Source organism: Haemorhous mexicanus, chromosome 1 (assembly GCF_027477595.1).
Source record: "Haemorhous mexicanus isolate bHaeMex1 chromosome 1, bHaeMex1.pri, whole genome shotgun sequence".
Lineage (NCBI taxonomy): Eukaryota > Metazoa > Chordata > Aves > Passeriformes > Fringillidae > Haemorhous > Haemorhous mexicanus.
The window spans coordinates 4,817,096-4,833,245 of NC_082341.1; the positions used below are offsets into that span (position 1 = coordinate 4,817,096).

The window sequence follows — 16,150 nt, forward strand, 5'->3', positions numbered from 1 at the left end:
CCCCAGCTCCCTCGGCCACTCCTCACAGGACGAGTGCTTCAGACCATTCCCCAGCTCCATTCTCCTCTCTGGACCCGCTCCACTCCCTGATGCCCTCCCTGACTTGAGCCCAGAGCCGGGCACAGCACTCGAGGTGCGGAGCAGAGGGAACCATCACATTCCTGTTCCTGCTCCCACACCATCCCGATGCCGACCCGGCCGGCCCCGCACCGTGAGGGAGGGCGGGCACAGAGAGCCCCGCGGAGGCGGTGGAGAGGCGGGGCGAGCTGGGAAGCGAAAGTGCCGGGAAGGGGAAGTTGGGAGAGCGGCAGGGCCATGGCCACGGTCCCATCGGACCCCGCTGCCAGCCCCAGCCCCAGCTCCAGCCCCAGCTCCGTCCCGCCGCTGGACCCGCACGCCGTGCCCATGGTAGCGCTGAACTACGGCGTGCGCCGCCGCCTCGGCCTCTACCTCAACCCGCGGGCGGCCGCGGCCGCGGACTGGACGGCGCTGGCGGAGGCGCTGGGCTGCAGCTTCCTGGAGATCCGGCGGCTCGAGGGGCTGCCCGACCCCACGGCCACTCTGCTGGAGGAATGGCCGGGACGCTGCCCCGGCGGGGCCACCGTGGGGCGGCTCCTCGATGTGCTGCGCCGCTTGGGTCGCGACGATGTCCTGACGGACCTGGCCGGCAGCGTGGGTGAGGCGCTGGGAACGGGGGGATAGCCCGGGGAATCCCGGAGAGCCCAGGGAATCCCGGAGCCTGCCCTCCTTGATGCCTCGGGAGGGAGGGGATGCTGTTCGTGTTGGTCTCTCTGTTCGTATTGGTCCTTGATCTTTGCGTCGGTCTTTCCTGTTTGTGTTCGTCTTTGCTGCTCTGTCCACGGAGGTGAGGTTAAGAAAAAAAAGAGAAGAACAGCCCTTTCCAGACTATGGAGTGACATCCTCTTTGTTGTCGGATGCTCCGGAGGCTGGAGCCATGGAGACAGGCTGAGAGAGCTGGGGGTGTTCAGCCTGAGCAAGAGCAGGCTCCGGGGAGACCTTAGAGCCCCTTCCAGTGCCTAAAGGGGCTTTTAAAAGGAGAGAGAGGGACTTGTTACATGGGCGGATGGTGATAGAATAAGGGGGAATGGTTTTACACTAAAAGAAGTGAGATTTAGATTATGTATTGGGAAGAAAATCTTCCCTGTGAGGGTGGTGAGGCCCTGGGACAAGTTTCCAGAGAAGCTGTGGCTGCTCCGTCCCTGGAAGTGTCCAAGGCCAGGTTGGATGGGGCTTGGAACAGCCTGGGATAGTGGAAGGTGTTCCTTCCCATGGCAGGGGTTGCAATGAGATGACCTGTAAGGTCCTGTGCAACCCAAACCATTCTGTGATTCACAGAAGTCTCACCTGCCTTCCAGGAGAGATGTGTGCTGTGTTTCTGCTAACCATGAGCCCTGCAAATTAACCTGGAGCGCTGGCTTATCCCAAACCTTAAATTCAAAAGTTTCTGTGTGCCAAAAGAGGCTCTTAGCCAGATTAGCCAGGAGACAGTCTGAAAATTATGATGTGTGGATATAGTGTGATAGGAAGATGTTTGTTGGGGGAGATGAGGGATGTGTGGAACTGGATAATGACAGGGAAAAAAATTCCATGCAAACTGAAAAAAATGAGGCAGGTCAATGAGAAGAATGAAGATCCTTGTGCTGTTCTGATAACTTCTTTTTGATCTCTATATTCTTTGTGGTCAGAGAAATTCAGAGGGAACCCAGCTGTCATCAGAAGGGGAAATTTTTTGTCAAAGGATTTCCAAAGCCAGAGAATTCCCTGAAGGCCTGTGTTGTATAATAGAGCTTACTGAGTTAGCAAGGAGGAAGTAATAAATCTCACTTCCTGTTACTCATGGAGGTAAAGGAAGATGTAGAAATCCATCTCTGTAGAGAGCCTGACCAAGAAATGATGGAGGACTTCCCTTCGGTCCTGTGTTCTGCCTACTTTAGATCACAGTCTGAAGGCCAGGTTTTGGGAAAGACAAAAGCATCAGTGTAATTTGGGATCTGCTTATTCCTAACAAATCTGGGGGAGCTTCCAGCTGTGCAGAAGATCTGGGGCTTCACAAAAACTTTGGGATCACCCAGGCTGGTTCTGGCCCTGAGCTCAGGACCTGTCTGTCCCACTGGGAGGGAATGTGGTGGATGGGCTTTGTCAAAGCTGGCATAGACTCCAGCAGAAGGAGTGGGAAGAGCCTGGGCTGCAGGAAATCACAAGTTTTACCCAGAGCTGGGTCATGTTGATAAGAGGAGACAGGTGAATTCTTGGAAGAGGGGCCCACTAAGGGTTGTTCAACAAAAATACTCTCTGTGGCTCAGGAAATTTCTTAACTATGAATAGTCCAAAAAGAGATTATAAAAATAGATTTGTAGATTATACCTAAAAGGTAAATTTTAGGGAAATATCTCTGTAAGCTTATTTTATTCTTATGTTCTTCTCCAGACACCTGGTTTTGTGCAGTGCTTGAGACAGGATGAGGCTTGGGGCTGGTGAACCTTCAGCCTGACCAGTGTGACTGTTCCTCTTTTAGGATTTTTGGCTGAGGACAGCACTGAGAGCCTGTGACCTGTTGCTGGTGATGAGAGCTTTTGTAGAAGTTGGAGAAGGAAAGGAAAGGAGAAAGGAAAGGAAAGGAGAAAAAGGAGAAGGTTTAGTGTACTCTTGTGCACAGTATTTCCTGATTGCTAGGGGCATCTTTGTGTACCACTGGAACTTCTACAGTGGGACCCATCTCAGAATCAGAAAATACCAATATTGATGTCCCAGCAGCACTGCCCTAACTCTGATCTTCCTCAGCAGTTTATTTCTCTGTAGAATCATCTACAGGGAGGTGAAGCTTTTTGCTTTGATACATTTGTCACTTTCTAGCTGAAACTCAATGATTTTTGTTTCTTCCCTGACCTGTTACAAAAGTGCGACTTTCCTGCCTTGACATTTACTGGGTCTATTTTCTCTATGTTCTCCTCATGCTACTGATTTTGTGCTTTAGATTTCATGTTTCTATTCTGGTTTTTTTCCAATTCCTCAGGAATTTATTTGACTGCCAGAGGAATGTAAAGCCTAATTAGGTGCTTGGTGGAGGAGGACAGCTTGGAGGAGTTTCACTTTTTGGTCCCAAAGTCATCGCTGATCCTTGTTCACTCTCATTAACCTGTACAATCAGCTGCTGTTTCCAGATGGGGACTGATCCACCCCAAATCAGAGACAAGGAGAGAAGACTTGGAGCAAATCCACTGAAAATGAACATTTCTGTATTGAGCACTATGCAATGCTGTTAAATAATTGCCTCTTCTTGCCTATTCAGCAGTATTTTGGATTGTGAAACTGGCTCCCAGGGGAATCAAGGCACACTTAAGGTGGTGGCTGTGTGCCAGTCCTTCCTCTGAGACTGCTGAACCTCTTGGCAACTTCAAAGTGACTTTAATCATGATTGCAAAGATACTGATTTAGCTGACACACCTCACACAACAGGCAGCTGGCAGAGAGGTGGGACCTGAGTTAGGGCTTTAGTGAGGAAAGATGTGAAATGTGAACCTTGTGGCTGGTAAAGAATGTGGCTGATTCTCCCCTCTGCAGGACTGGGGAGGCTGAGGGGAGGAGAAAGGCAGATTGGGAATGCCTCAGCCTCAGGAAAAGCTTTGATCAGATCTGAGCCTTATTAGATTGGAGATAATCCAGTAACAAGATGCAAAGCTGAGATAGAAGCAGGGGATGGGGGCTCAGGCTGGGGCTCCTGCAGACCTGCTTGTGCCCGGTTGTGTTGCAGGAGGACTCACTGGGCTCCCACCAGCATCCTGCACTTCCAAGGGATCCTTTACTCTGCCCTTGCACCAGTCAGCTATGCCAGCTGATCAGCACTGATTACCACTTGTTGGGGTTTTTTTTAATCTTAAGTAAAGGCAGAATCTCTAGGCAGTTTCATCTTTTTCATAATTCCTTTTTTCAAATCTCCTTTTACTTTCAGTTCTTCTGTAATTACAGAGTAGCAGAGGCTGCAGAGTTTCTTGCTGGTTCTCCAAAGGCTTCACATTTAGATTTATGATTTATTTTTAAACTAAGTCTGTTTATAATAGATCTGTGCCCATGACTGACTGATTGGGAAGTTTACAGCAGTGACTGTGACAGGTCTTTGCCCTTCAGTTATCTCAGGGTGGGTTTCATGTCTACTCTGCTCGGGCTAAGAGGATCCCTGTTGATGTTTCACAACATAAAAGCTGCTTCAGGGGCTCCTTAAAATTTTACCTGGTCCTGCTGTATGTGGTGAGTGTGGATAGTCATTGTCACCTGCAGTTGTCCTGGCTGGCAAAGGCTGGAGTGTGAATCAGCTCTTGTGTGTCTGCAGAGAATTGCTAAGGTCATAAAAGGCCTACAGGATCATTAACCCAGCACTGCCAAGGCCACCTCTAAACCCTGTCCCCAAGGGCCACATCTACGCAGCTTTTAGATCCTTCCAAGGATGCTGACTCCACCCTGGGCAGCCTGTTCCAATGCCTGACCACCTTTCAGTGAAGAATTGTTCCCTAATATCCAATCTAAACCTCCCCTGGTGCAACTTGAGGCTATTTTGTCTTGTCTGATGGCTTTTTACATGGGCAGAAAGACTGACACCGTGAAAACCTCCCCAAATATTTTGCGATTTTAAATACTCCAAAATGCAGAACAATGAGAGCAGATAGCAGAGCTGGGACCTGCTCTGTACCTTATTCCTGGTATTAAAGATGTACTGGGACATAGTAGAGCTAAGGGGAGGACGAAGAATAAAACAAGTAAAAGAAAATACTTCTTAAAATATCAAGAGTGATTTTCAGGAATTAATTGCTAGAGGAGGTGGTGGAGGCAGCATCAAGACATTCAGAAAGAGGGGAGAGAAATTCTACATACTGAACAAACCAGACAGGGGGTTTCCCTCTAGCATCCCTGATCCGTGAAATAGCTATTCCTGTTTTCATGAACTCCAGCAGTGTAAACCCATATCACAGGAGCCTCTTACCCTGGCTGTGTGTTTTTGCAGAGGAGGACTGTAAGAAGTACTTGCAGAGGAAGCAGGAAGAGGCCAACCAGCCCCTCCAAGTGCCAGCAGTGGACAGCAGCGTGCCGAAGACATCAGAACTGATGGGCATCACCATCAGGGATGATCCGTATGGTAAGAGCCCCTGCTTCCACTGCTGCCTCATACCTCTTGTTGGAATTGCCTTCCCCATGGCAAGTGCAGAAAACCCGTTTGCTTTCATAGTTCCTGCAGGTTTTCATACCCCAGGCCAGAATGCTTTCTTCATTTTTCCTGTTTCTTAGAGCAGAGAGGGAAAGCACCTCTGGGAAACACTTCACACAGGAGCAGGCTGGCACAGAGCCACTGAACACACATGAGAGGGGACTTCACAGAAATATGTCCCTTAGCCCACCCTGGCCCAGAGCAGCAGCTGCTGAAAGCTCAAGGGGTTGGAGCCCAGGGGGAAGGGTGTCAGAGGTGATCTCTCTGTCTTGTCTTTGGCAGGTGGAACCACCTTGAGTGTAAAGGAAGTGGGTTTGAAGTAGGTGTGCAGTGGGTGGAGAGGGGAAAGGGGTTCTGTGTGTGTGCATTGCTGTGTGTGCAGCCAGGTGTGTGCAGCCAGGTGTGTGCACATGTGTGCTGGCCACCTTTGCTGCATGTGTGGACATCACTAACCATCCCCAAATGTCCACAGACCAATATTCTGGCGTTTGTACGTGGCAGCTTTGCCTGATGTGACCCCCAAGTTAGCACCGTGCCCCTGCAGCAGTACCCTCAATTTGACTGACCTGGCAGACATCCCCTTTCTGCTTCACTGGTTGCTTCTTGGGCTGAATCTGCCTGCTGGGTTGATACTTTCCTCAGCAGCTTTTAGAGCCTGACCTATTTTTTCACTGTGGTAGGCTTTAACTGGCATAAAAAAATTGAATATATCTGTAGTGACATTGATATGGAAAAAAAAAAATAACACAGTTGGAAACTATCCAGCAGTATTAAGGCACTTAATTATGAGAAACACTGCCCATAAAATGCAGCACTTTAATATTTGGATAACTACTAAATAAACAAGAGCTGCCAGCCACTAATGTCATAGGAAAACAGGCCCATTGGGATATGACTGCAGGTACCCAGGTTTGACATCTTAGCCATAAAAATGACAAGTTCCAAATTTCAAGGCTCACCCCACAGCTCCATTGGCAGCAGTTGGCAGGACATTGCTGAATGCTGTTTTGGTTGGGAAGTTTGAATCTCTGTGACCTGAACTAGGGAAAAAGGACCCAGAGCCACAAGGATATTATAGATGGGAAACTCTCAGTGAAATCCCAGAGTGTCAGGGCTCTGAGTGGCATCCCCTGGGGTACTCTGCTCCTTCCAGCTCCACCCGCACTCCCTGTAGCTGGATGTTACTCCTTCCTCAGATTTTGCCTGTCTGCACCTCAGCTCCCTTCCCTGACCCCTGCCAGGCAGCCTGGGTGTGTGTGAACAGCCTGGCCAGTGAAAGCAGCCAGGGCACTGATGAGTGTTACCTCCTGTTAAGGACAGGAGTCTGGGCTGAAGGACAGCTCATCTAATAAAAGGCTAAATTACCTTTGCAAGTGTGACCAGAGCTTTTCTGTCAGACTCCTGATTGTCTGAGTTAAAGTCTGTGGGAGCTCTTGAAAGTTCACTACAGGAGTGTACTTCATTTATAGCAGAAGATGACAGCTACATTTTTTAATGATTTCAGGGAGTGGAACAGAGATATTTGATGCCTTCATCTGCTACTGTCAGAAGGACCTCCAGTTTGTCCAGGAGATGATCAGGGAGCTGGAGCAAACAGAGTTCAAACTGAAGCTCTGTGTATTTGATCGGGATGTCTTGCCAGGAGCCTGTGTGTGGTCCATCAGCGGAGAACTTATAGAGAGGAGGTAAGTGAACCGTGGCTGTTGGGGCCAGCTGTGAGTGTAGTGGAACATCACATTCATTTTACAGTGATGTCTGCAGCATGGTGCCAGTGAAACAGCAAAAATCCACAAGAATGTCTTAATAGGCTTTGCTTTATGCTCTTGGCTGAAAAAGGACAACTCAGGCTTTCCCCAGTGTTGCTTCCTTGTGTTCATGAGGGAGGTGCCACTGTGGTGATGCTACTTATGTTCAATTGCTTTTCTTTGCCTTGTGTGTCATCTATAGACACAGGATCACATAAAGGTTGCACAGACAGTCTGGACTTCACTCTTTCCTCATTTTTTGGTATGTGAGTGTGTATCTGTAATCAAGTTTTTCTGTGTAACATCACTATGTGTGTCTGTCAGTTGTTCCTGCTCTGCAGTTAATTCCTTCTGGAATACAGCCAGGTCCTTCTCCACTGGAGCACTTCAGAGCAGAAATGCTTCTGTTTGTGGGAATGAAAACCATCTCATTTGAAATTTTATTTATTTTCTCCCCTGCCTAATCTCCAGGTGTCGGAGGATGGTGGTTGTTGTTTCAGATGATTACCTGCAAAGCGACGAATGTGATTTCCAGACCAAATTTGCTCTTAGTCTTTCCCCAGGTAAGATCACAGAAATATCCCATTTAAAATTGCATATTATCCTTTTTATTACAGTGACATCTAAGCCTTCAGCTGAGGTCAGTGGCACTGTACCACTGGAACTAACGGGCTTTATAATTTGGTTGTGCAGGCAGGGGCTTGAGCTGGATCCCTTGCTCTGCTCTTGTCCTTCCTCACATGGCTGTAAGCAAGAAGCTGCCTGTGCTGCACTGCTCCAGCTGTCAGTGGGATAAAGCTGATTGCTCCAGAAATGTCAGAGCTGCATGTCAGGCTTGTGAAGGGCTTCCAGATCCACAGGAAAGTTTGCTGCTCAAGAGAAAAGTAGTATAATAAATCCAGGATGTGAGTAAAGCTGGGAATTAGGTGACAGGTAATGAACATGCAGATTTCAAGGCCAGGCTGGGTGGGGCTCTGAGTTACCTGGTCTAGAAGGTGTCCCTGCCCATAGCAGTGGGGTTAGAACTGGATGATCTTCAAGGCCTCTTCCAACCCAACCCATTCCATTTCATGATTCTTGCAGGGATCCTTGTGTGGATAGGTAAACAAAATATGGAATGAATGTTCAACTTAGGTTGTGAATTTTTTTACATATTTTGTTCTGAATTGAAAAGCCATGAATTTACTTCTGCCAAGTCTGTTGTGATTGCTCTTTTATAGCCAGTAGTCGTTCTACAGTTGTCTGTGTTGCTGGGGAGTAAGTGCAGCCCAGCCTAATAGTATGGAGGATATGTAGAACTGGGAAGAATATCTGGATATAAAGTCTCTTTTTTAGATGAGGCATCTGACACGATATTTTAAGGTCATGCCAGAGGTTAGACTGGAAGCTGGTGGCAGAGACAGGAATTCACTTCATTTTCCTTGACACACTAATTTCATATGATATCAGTTAATCCAGTGAACACTCCCAGGACTTTGTATCAGCCCCTAGTCATCAAGATTTGTAGAAAAGTCCTTTTAGTTCTTCACCAGTTTTTTGTGGGCCTCACACCTTCCATTAGAGCAGGAAAAGAAGTTCCATCTGTATGGAATGCCCTGAGCTCTGCCAGTGAGAACATGGGTAGAAGTGCAGGCTTAGAGAAGTTCACAGCGTTTGTGTGGGGTGTTAGTGATGCACAGATGGGTTTGGTGGCAGCCCCTCTGGGAGCTCCATGGATTACTCCAGCATCTGCTGCAGTTATGAAATCTTGGTTATTTGCCTCATTCCTGTCTCAGAGACATCATTTGTGCTGTGCAGGTGGTGGCAGGTGTCCCTGTAGAGAGCTACAAGGGGAGAAACTCCTCTGTAGAAGAGCTACTCCTTCAAGCAGCAGTCACAGGGAGGGTGCTCTCACCTCGTGGTGTCTCAAAACCAGCAGTCCATGTTAGCAGGGGGATTCCTTGGGGAACATCTGGAGCCTGAGTAAATCGGGGCTCAGAGATTTGCTCTCCAGAGTGAGAGCTGGTTGCAATATAATCAGATGATGCCCAGTCAGGTAAAAATGTGGGTGTTAGAATGGTAGGTGCTGCTGCCTATGTCTTGTCCCCAGCAAACCTCTCCTGGTGAAAAGCAAGTTGAGTTAACATTCAGGCAATGCAGTCAAACCCCCACTCAACACTCACCTCAACTGGCTCAGCAATAGAGGCAAGAAAGGCTCTTTATTTCAGCAGAGGTTTTATTTCAGCAATTTCATGCAGTTGAAGGGGAACCCAGCGAGGAAGAGGAAAACCATGTGGAGCAAACAGCTTAAGAAGGGGAAGGGGTGGGAGGCAGAGCTAAGGGCTGGGCAGAGGGGACTGACCTCCAGGGGAAGGGGGGTGGCCACCAGGGATGCTAAGCCAGTGAGGGGACAGGGGAAGGAGAAACTAGGGGAAGTTGTGACATAGAAGTCCATGGGGGAGTCTGTTTTTCCCCCCAGGAGGGCTAACTCTGTGGTAAGTAGTTACTGCTGTTTCCAGGGCCAGGGACTTGGGGACTGACCAAGAGGAGAGAGTTCATAGGATACTACAGTCAGGAGCAAGCCTGGGTCTTGTGATGTGCGTGCTGTGGTGGGGAGGGAATGGATGTGGGCTCTGCCTGTGGCTCTGTGTAACCCTCTCTGTGTGACCTCCCTTTCAGGTGCTCGTCAGAAACGGCTGATTCCAGTCAAGTACAAATCCATGAAGAACGAGTTTCCGAGTATCTTACGGTTCATTACGATTTGTGACTACACCAATCCTTGCACCAAAAAATGGTTCTGGACGAGACTGGCAAAATCCCTCATGCTGCCCTGATGCAAAGTCCTGAGAGCTGGGTGCTCTTGTAACCTGTCCTGGTTGTGCCTTTGGACCAGGGGTGTCCTTGACACAGGGTCTTCCACCACTTCAGAACCTGGATCCTTGCTTGGAGCCTGTGATTGGGAACAAAGAACTCTCTCCAGCACTTCTTCACAACTCTGAGGGGCAATAAAACAACTGTGTTGCTGTTCCAGGTTAAGTCAGTGAGCAGCAGCATCCAGCCTTTGTGGAATAAGCACTTTCACTAAAACTACTGAAAATACACATCTAGTCTGATACAGGAAGACTCTGTTGTAAAAATTAGCAAGACCTCAGAGCCTCAAACTGCAGGTTTTGTCATTGTTTTAAAAGTACCGTAACATCGAGGCTTATGGGAGTTCTACCATATTGGACAGGTCTGTCTCTACTCAGGTCACTTTTGATTCAGTGACCTTATACCAGCATTTCATATTCCCAGATAGTACTAAATTTTTACTTCTCCTTCAGGAGAAATTCAGTCTTAAAATACATCTTTTCAGTGACAGTCCTTACTGCACAAAGCAGGGGCTGCTGTTGCTCATTGACTTGACCAAGGTCTGCACCTCAGTGGGTCCAGATCTCAAATTCTTTCACCTTTAAAGACCTTCAAAAACACAGCAGCTTTTGGCATGCCTCAAAGGCACAGTGCTGAACACTGAATAAGGAGTGTATTAAATTGACATTTGGGGTATAGAAGAGAATGTTACATTACTAGAAAGAGCCTAATTTAATTAACTGCCACAATAATTACTGTATTTCTGTGACTCAGAGCAATGTCGGGACTGCTCTGCTTGTTAGATTTGGCCTTGAATCCTGCCTGTGGCTCGTGGATCTCATCAGTGCTCCAGGGTGGAGGTCAGGAGTTCTACCCCAAGGAGTGTTTAATGCAATCCATTGGTGTATTAAACAGATTTACAGTAAATATTGGCTTTTTAAATTGGGGAAGAGAGGAGTCTTGCTTATGTGTCTGCAGTTGCTTGAACTCTGCCCCTTTGTTCATTACTTCAGCCACCGACTAATGTTGATTTTACAGCTTAATGTTTTACTAGTTTACATTTTTAAGGTTGCATCTCATTGTGATTTTATTTTTTCAATTTTAGCTTTGTTTTAAAGCATTACCAGGGCTGAGGCAGAAAGGGCTCCTGCCCCCTCCCTCACACTCCCTGTCAGTGAATGATCCCTAACCAGGGATGCTCCCAAATCCTGTCCAGGTGCTGCTGCTGGTTCCTCCCAGCTGACAGCAGCAGCCTTGAGCATGGTGAAACTTATTCATGCACATCATGTTGGCATCAGGAGCCATTTTTGGACAGACTCAGGAACTGGGTGTTTCTTCTACAAAAGTATCTGCTGCCATCGTACCAAGGTGACATTTCTACCTTTCTGTCTTGCTAAAACAAGTGACAAGTCTGTGGGCACGGGAGGAGGAAAGTTAAGCTGATGAGGGATTTCTGAGTAGTTTGTCTTGAGTCCTATTGCCCTGGGGCCTCTCCTGCAGAAGTGGAGACAGCTGCTTGCCTTAGGCTTTCTGCATAATCGTTAAATGTTAATTACAGAAGAGGTTCAGGAGGCTGCTTGATCCCCGAGGGCTCAGTGAATTCTCATACTCTGCAGAGCCTATAAACATCAATTATGGGTCATTACTCGCAGGACCGAACCAGATTCCTCCTGCCTGGAGAGCTGGAAGGGCTCTGGTGGCTCGTTCAGGGGGAGCTGGGGCAGAGGAGCCCGTGCTGTGGACGCTAGAGGGAGGCCATGGCCCACGCTGCACCCTGCGAGGGAATGCGGGTGTGTGGTGTTCGTGAGGTCCCCTAGACGAGGGAAGAGATGAGGAATCTGACTCTATGTTCTCAGAAGGCTGATTTATTATCTTTATGATACTATATTATATCAAAGAATGCTATACTATATACTAAAGAAAGGATACATCAGAAGGTTTAAGAATGATAATAAAAACTCGTGACTGACTCCTCAGAGTATGACACAGCTGATGGTGATTGGTCATAAAGTTAAAACAATTCACATGGAACCAATCAAAGATGCACCTGTTGGTAAACAATGTCCAGACCATATTCCAAAGCAATCAGATAATTATTGTTTTCATTCTTTTCTGAGGCTTCTCGAGAGAAAAATCCTGGGCAAAGAGGATTTTTCAGAAAATATGATGGTGACATGGCTGGGATGGGCCAGCAGGGCACTGACATGGGAAAAAGACAAGTGGGTTCTCCTCCTCTTCCCCTTGCTCCCTCTTCTGAGCAAGGTATACCAAAACCAGTGAAAATTTTGGCAGCTTGAACCTCGTGCAGTGTCTTCAGAGTCCTGATGGTTTAGGACTTGGTGTGTTGCACGTGAGGGGAAAAAACTAGCAGGAAAAGTGATGATGTTTGTAATAAATGGTTTGGTGATCACCCAGAAGGGAAAGTGCTGATTCTGGAAGGGAAAGCAAACAGAGGAGCTGAATTTCTAAATTTTTTGAGTTCAAATAGATAAATGCCATATTCCAGTTAGTGGTGAAAGATGTTGGGATCTTGTTACCACCCTGCTTGTGGTGCCCTGGCCCTTCTCCCTGCCTGGCTTGGATGCTGGGGAGGTCTTACTGTTGTGGGGCTGTTGCTTTATTACAAGCTACTATTTATGTTATAGGCTAAAATAATTATTTTGGGGTAAAGTGAGGTAACAGCCCTAAAACATAAAATATGCTTTAAATATGTATCCTCTTCTATGTAAACCCCAGAGTTTATGCACTTCTGACATTTTCATATCTGCATTGTCACAATAACTCCAAGTGTGACATTGTGAGTGATACAGAATGTAGTGATTGTGAATCATTTGCCCATTTCAGTGGCATTTGGGGTGCTCCTCACCTCTTTCATGTTCAGTGGAAGGTCAACATTTTTGAACACCTTTAAAAAAGGGATTTTTAAAATTGTGATGTTACAGGTTTCTTTTATTTTGTCTCTGTCCCTCACTGAAATTGTCTTAGTTGAATCTTTTAGAGCCAAATCATTTATTTTTATATACAGACCATATATATATTTATAATCATTTTGTGTCTTCATACAAAGGGGGAAAGCATCTGTCTTTGTAGGCATTCTGAAAATAGACAATATTTTTGTTTTTCTCCTCAAAAATCCAAACTTTTGCTACTTATGAAAACATTTTAAAATAAAGAATGAAAACCCAGCAGGCTGAATCTGCTTTATGGTCATCAAAGAAAAAAACTGTGTCTCAAAATGAAGTTTAAGTGAGGAATGATATGTGATAGTTGTTTATTTTCTTTTCATGTTTTGGCTAAGTAACTTCATCAGAGGGGGTGGTGGCTGTGCCTGGGAGACAGAGAAATAGAGTTATGTCATGCCAGGAGGAAAATGTATCAAGGAATTGTACTTCAGACATGTGGTTCCTTTCCAGGTCTCATGTTTTTTTTTTTTGTGATCTGTGTTGCATCCTGGATTTCTTCAGCCCTGGTGCCCATCAGGCTGGAGGGGATGGAGCTAGGGCTCTGTTGGGATGCTGCTTCTGCTCCACACCCTTTCTGGAGGCCCCAGCAGGGATTATGACAGCACAGTGATCCAGGGGATTCTGCCAGTTTTATTTCCTTTGGCTTGCAGTCAGTCCAAGGCAGGGAAGTAAGTCAGAACCCCAGCAGCTGTCAGGCCAAGGCCCTGCCACAGGAAAAGGCATCAAGGAAGTGTTGGTTGGAAGGAATTCCTGGAGGTCGAGGCTGAGCTGCTCTTCCCCATGGGAAGGGCCATACCCTAAGTCACTTGCAGGGCCACCTTCCCTATAGAGCATATGAAGTTGTGTCTCTGCTATGGCTGCTATGAACATATGGGCAGCAGTATGGAAACCATCCCTGGATGGATTATTCTAGATGGAAACTGCTGGCAAGAGCAGCCTGCTAGGAGAGTCCCATTCCCTGGAAGTGCTGGTATCCCATCACTCCCAGTGCAGCTTTACACACTGCCCTGTTCTTTGCTTTGGATGATTCTTGCCTGTATTTGAGCCTGAGCTCTGATTCAGGGGGGGTTGAGGGGTCCAGCAGCAGCAGCTCTTTTCCAGCTGTCATTCCCCTTGTGCTGAAGAAATATTCCCAGTCCTCTGTTTTACTTTGCTGCAAGAATGTTGGTGCCATTTCCTCATTTACTGGAGGACAGCATTTACCTGGTGAAACTGCTGCAGAATGTTCTCAGCTTCAGAAAGAAAGGCTGAGAGGTCAAGTATTGACCTTGATGGATCAAATTCCATCCTTCATTTTCACCAATGTGACAAGAGTTGTGTTACCATGGGGGAGGCACTGCTTGGTCCAGAGGGCATATTTACAGGAATAAAATTAGCATAAGGAAGAAAGACTAATTATGCATAAAAAATAGCTGGAAAAATGTTGCTTGAGCATCCTGGAAACAGATTTTAATAAGGCAATAAAAAACAAACCCCACAAGGTTCACACTGCTGAGAAACATGCTCACAGAATTTATTAAAGAGCACCTCTGTCACACCCTTTGGGGCTTTACAACATGTGCTGTGTACAAATATTTCACTAAAGGTAATTTTCTCTAGGTGTTACAACCATTTTCGTATCCCCACTAGGACTTTGAGATGACTTTGAACCCAACCCAACCTCTTGATCAGCACTATCAAGCCTAGCCCCGGAAAAACTTGTTTATTTTGCAACAAAATCTGCAGTCAGGGGACTGAATAGTGTTGTATTCACTCTGTGGCTGTGCTGTGAAAGGTTAATTAATTGAAGCTGTGTTTAAATCTTAAGCAGTTCCAAAGTCTGATTTACTAACAATGCATTTTCTGTTCTGCAGCAGAACCCTGCTTAGCAGTGCCTTTTCCTCACCCTGTTCCCACTGATAAGCTGTTCATGCCATGGCAGAGGTTGGGGCTGTCCTTGGCCATTCTGATCCTTCTATCTCAGCTGGGTAGATGGTTTCCACAAAGGCAGGGGATGCATCCCTGCAGTTCAGAGTATGAAGGCTGTATCAGCTGCACATGGAGTTTCTACTGCCTCACAGCCAGTGGAGGGGTTTTGATTCCCATTTCCCCAATTCCTAGTCTTGCTTAGGGTGGGTTTTGGTGGGGCTGGACTGGAAGGATGGAATGAACCTATCTGTACTGTGGCTCCCTACAAAAGGTTGCTTGGAACTTTTCCCTCCTGTTTCCACACACTTTCCCACTGCCTTGGAGAGCAGGACAACCTGCAGTGTGTCCAGCTGAGCCCAAGGACAGCACAGCTATTCTGTCCTGTGCTTCCAAGCCTCCCCTTCCCAGGAAACATGGAGAACCCCCTGTGAGGAGGCAGGTGGCAGATGGCTGGGAGCACAGAGGCACTGGGAGGAACATGCCAGCATTTCCTCAACAGTCCAGCATCCAAACCATCCCTGAGCAGACAGATTCTGCACAGCTCTCAGTCCTTCCATGCATTCCCACAAGGAAAGAGCAAAGCAGTGCCTGGCTGGGTGCCAGCCTCCATGGAAAGATGCACTGGGTCCTGCTGGCTCCTCAGGGGAGTGACCTGTGCCAAGAGAGCAGCAGGGCTCTGCAGAGGAGGCAGTGGGTGACATGATGCAGGACCATGAGGACAACCCTTGCTTCAAGCCCAGTGAGAACCTGGAGGCTCAATGCTACCAATCTTCTGTGGTTTCTTAATGAAATCAAAGTGATGAGGTGATAAAATAGGTCTTTACCCACTGTTTAGTCAGGAATTCATGGGGAATGTGTTCAGGCAAATGTGGGGTTACCATGAAGTGAATTTTCACAAAGTTTTTGCAGCATTTTTCTGGCTCTGATCTTCAGCTGTGTCAGCAGAATGAGATGTATGAGCTGCAAGACCTGAGGTGTTTAACTGTTCATGTGCCATTTCTGAGACTGCTGCCTCAGGAACAAATACCACTCGGAGGGGAAAAACTGGGAAAGCAAACCTGGAGTTCCACATGCTCTTCCCTGTCTCACTGGGGCCATGGCAGACCCTGCAGTCAGCTTCACAGCAACCTTTTCAAAAGTATTCAGAAATCTGGGTGGCAGATTTAAAACTACTGAATCATGGAAGATTTAGTGTTTGATTTTTGGTAGCACTTAACAAAGACCCACCCTGCGAAATATACAGGGAAATGAGATTTCAATTGCTTTGAGCCAAGGAATAAAGTGGGCATTGGCCTTAAAATATCACTGTCTCAGTATCTCTAAAACCTTCCACAGGTATGTAAAGACCATCATTTTTCAATATCAGTAAAGGCCTTTTGAGATCTTTAGAAAGGCAAGGAAGAGAGGCATCACATTTTTTACTTTAAAACTCTTTAGTCTTAAAATTAATATTCCCTGCTTTTCCTAACAGTTATTCTCTAGATTCC

General features: G+C 46.9%; 1 protein-coding gene across 1 annotated transcript; it reads left to right on the top strand.

The window, feature by feature from the left end:
• Positions 1-266: 266 nt before the first annotated feature.
• On the top strand, positions 267-12,977 carry MYD88 (MYD88 innate immune signal transduction adaptor). Its single transcript, XM_059838908.1, has 5 exons — positions 267-676; positions 5,018-5,149; positions 6,723-6,903; positions 7,435-7,526; positions 9,622-12,977. The coding sequence occupies exons 1-5, from the start codon at positions 316-318 to the stop codon at positions 9,774-9,776; spliced, it is 921 nt and encodes a 306-aa protein (XP_059694891.1). The 5' UTR covers positions 267-315; the 3' UTR covers positions 9,777-12,977.
• The last annotated feature ends 3,173 nt before the right edge of the window (positions 12,978-16,150 follow it).

Excerpts from the sequence above, each read along its gene's own strand:
- MYD88 (XM_059838908.1), top strand. The coding sequence starts at position 316 with ATGGCCACGGTCCCATCGGACCCCGCTGCCAGCCCCAGCCCCAGCTCC. Across the intron at positions 677-5,017 it reads GGACCTGGCCGGCAGCGTGG|AGGAGGACTGTAAGAAGTAC; the intron begins GTGAGGCGCTGG and ends GTGTTTTTGCAG. Across the intron at positions 7,527-9,621 it reads TGCTCTTAGTCTTTCCCCAG|GTGCTCGTCAGAAACGGCTG; the intron begins GTAAGATCACAG and ends CCTCCCTTTCAG.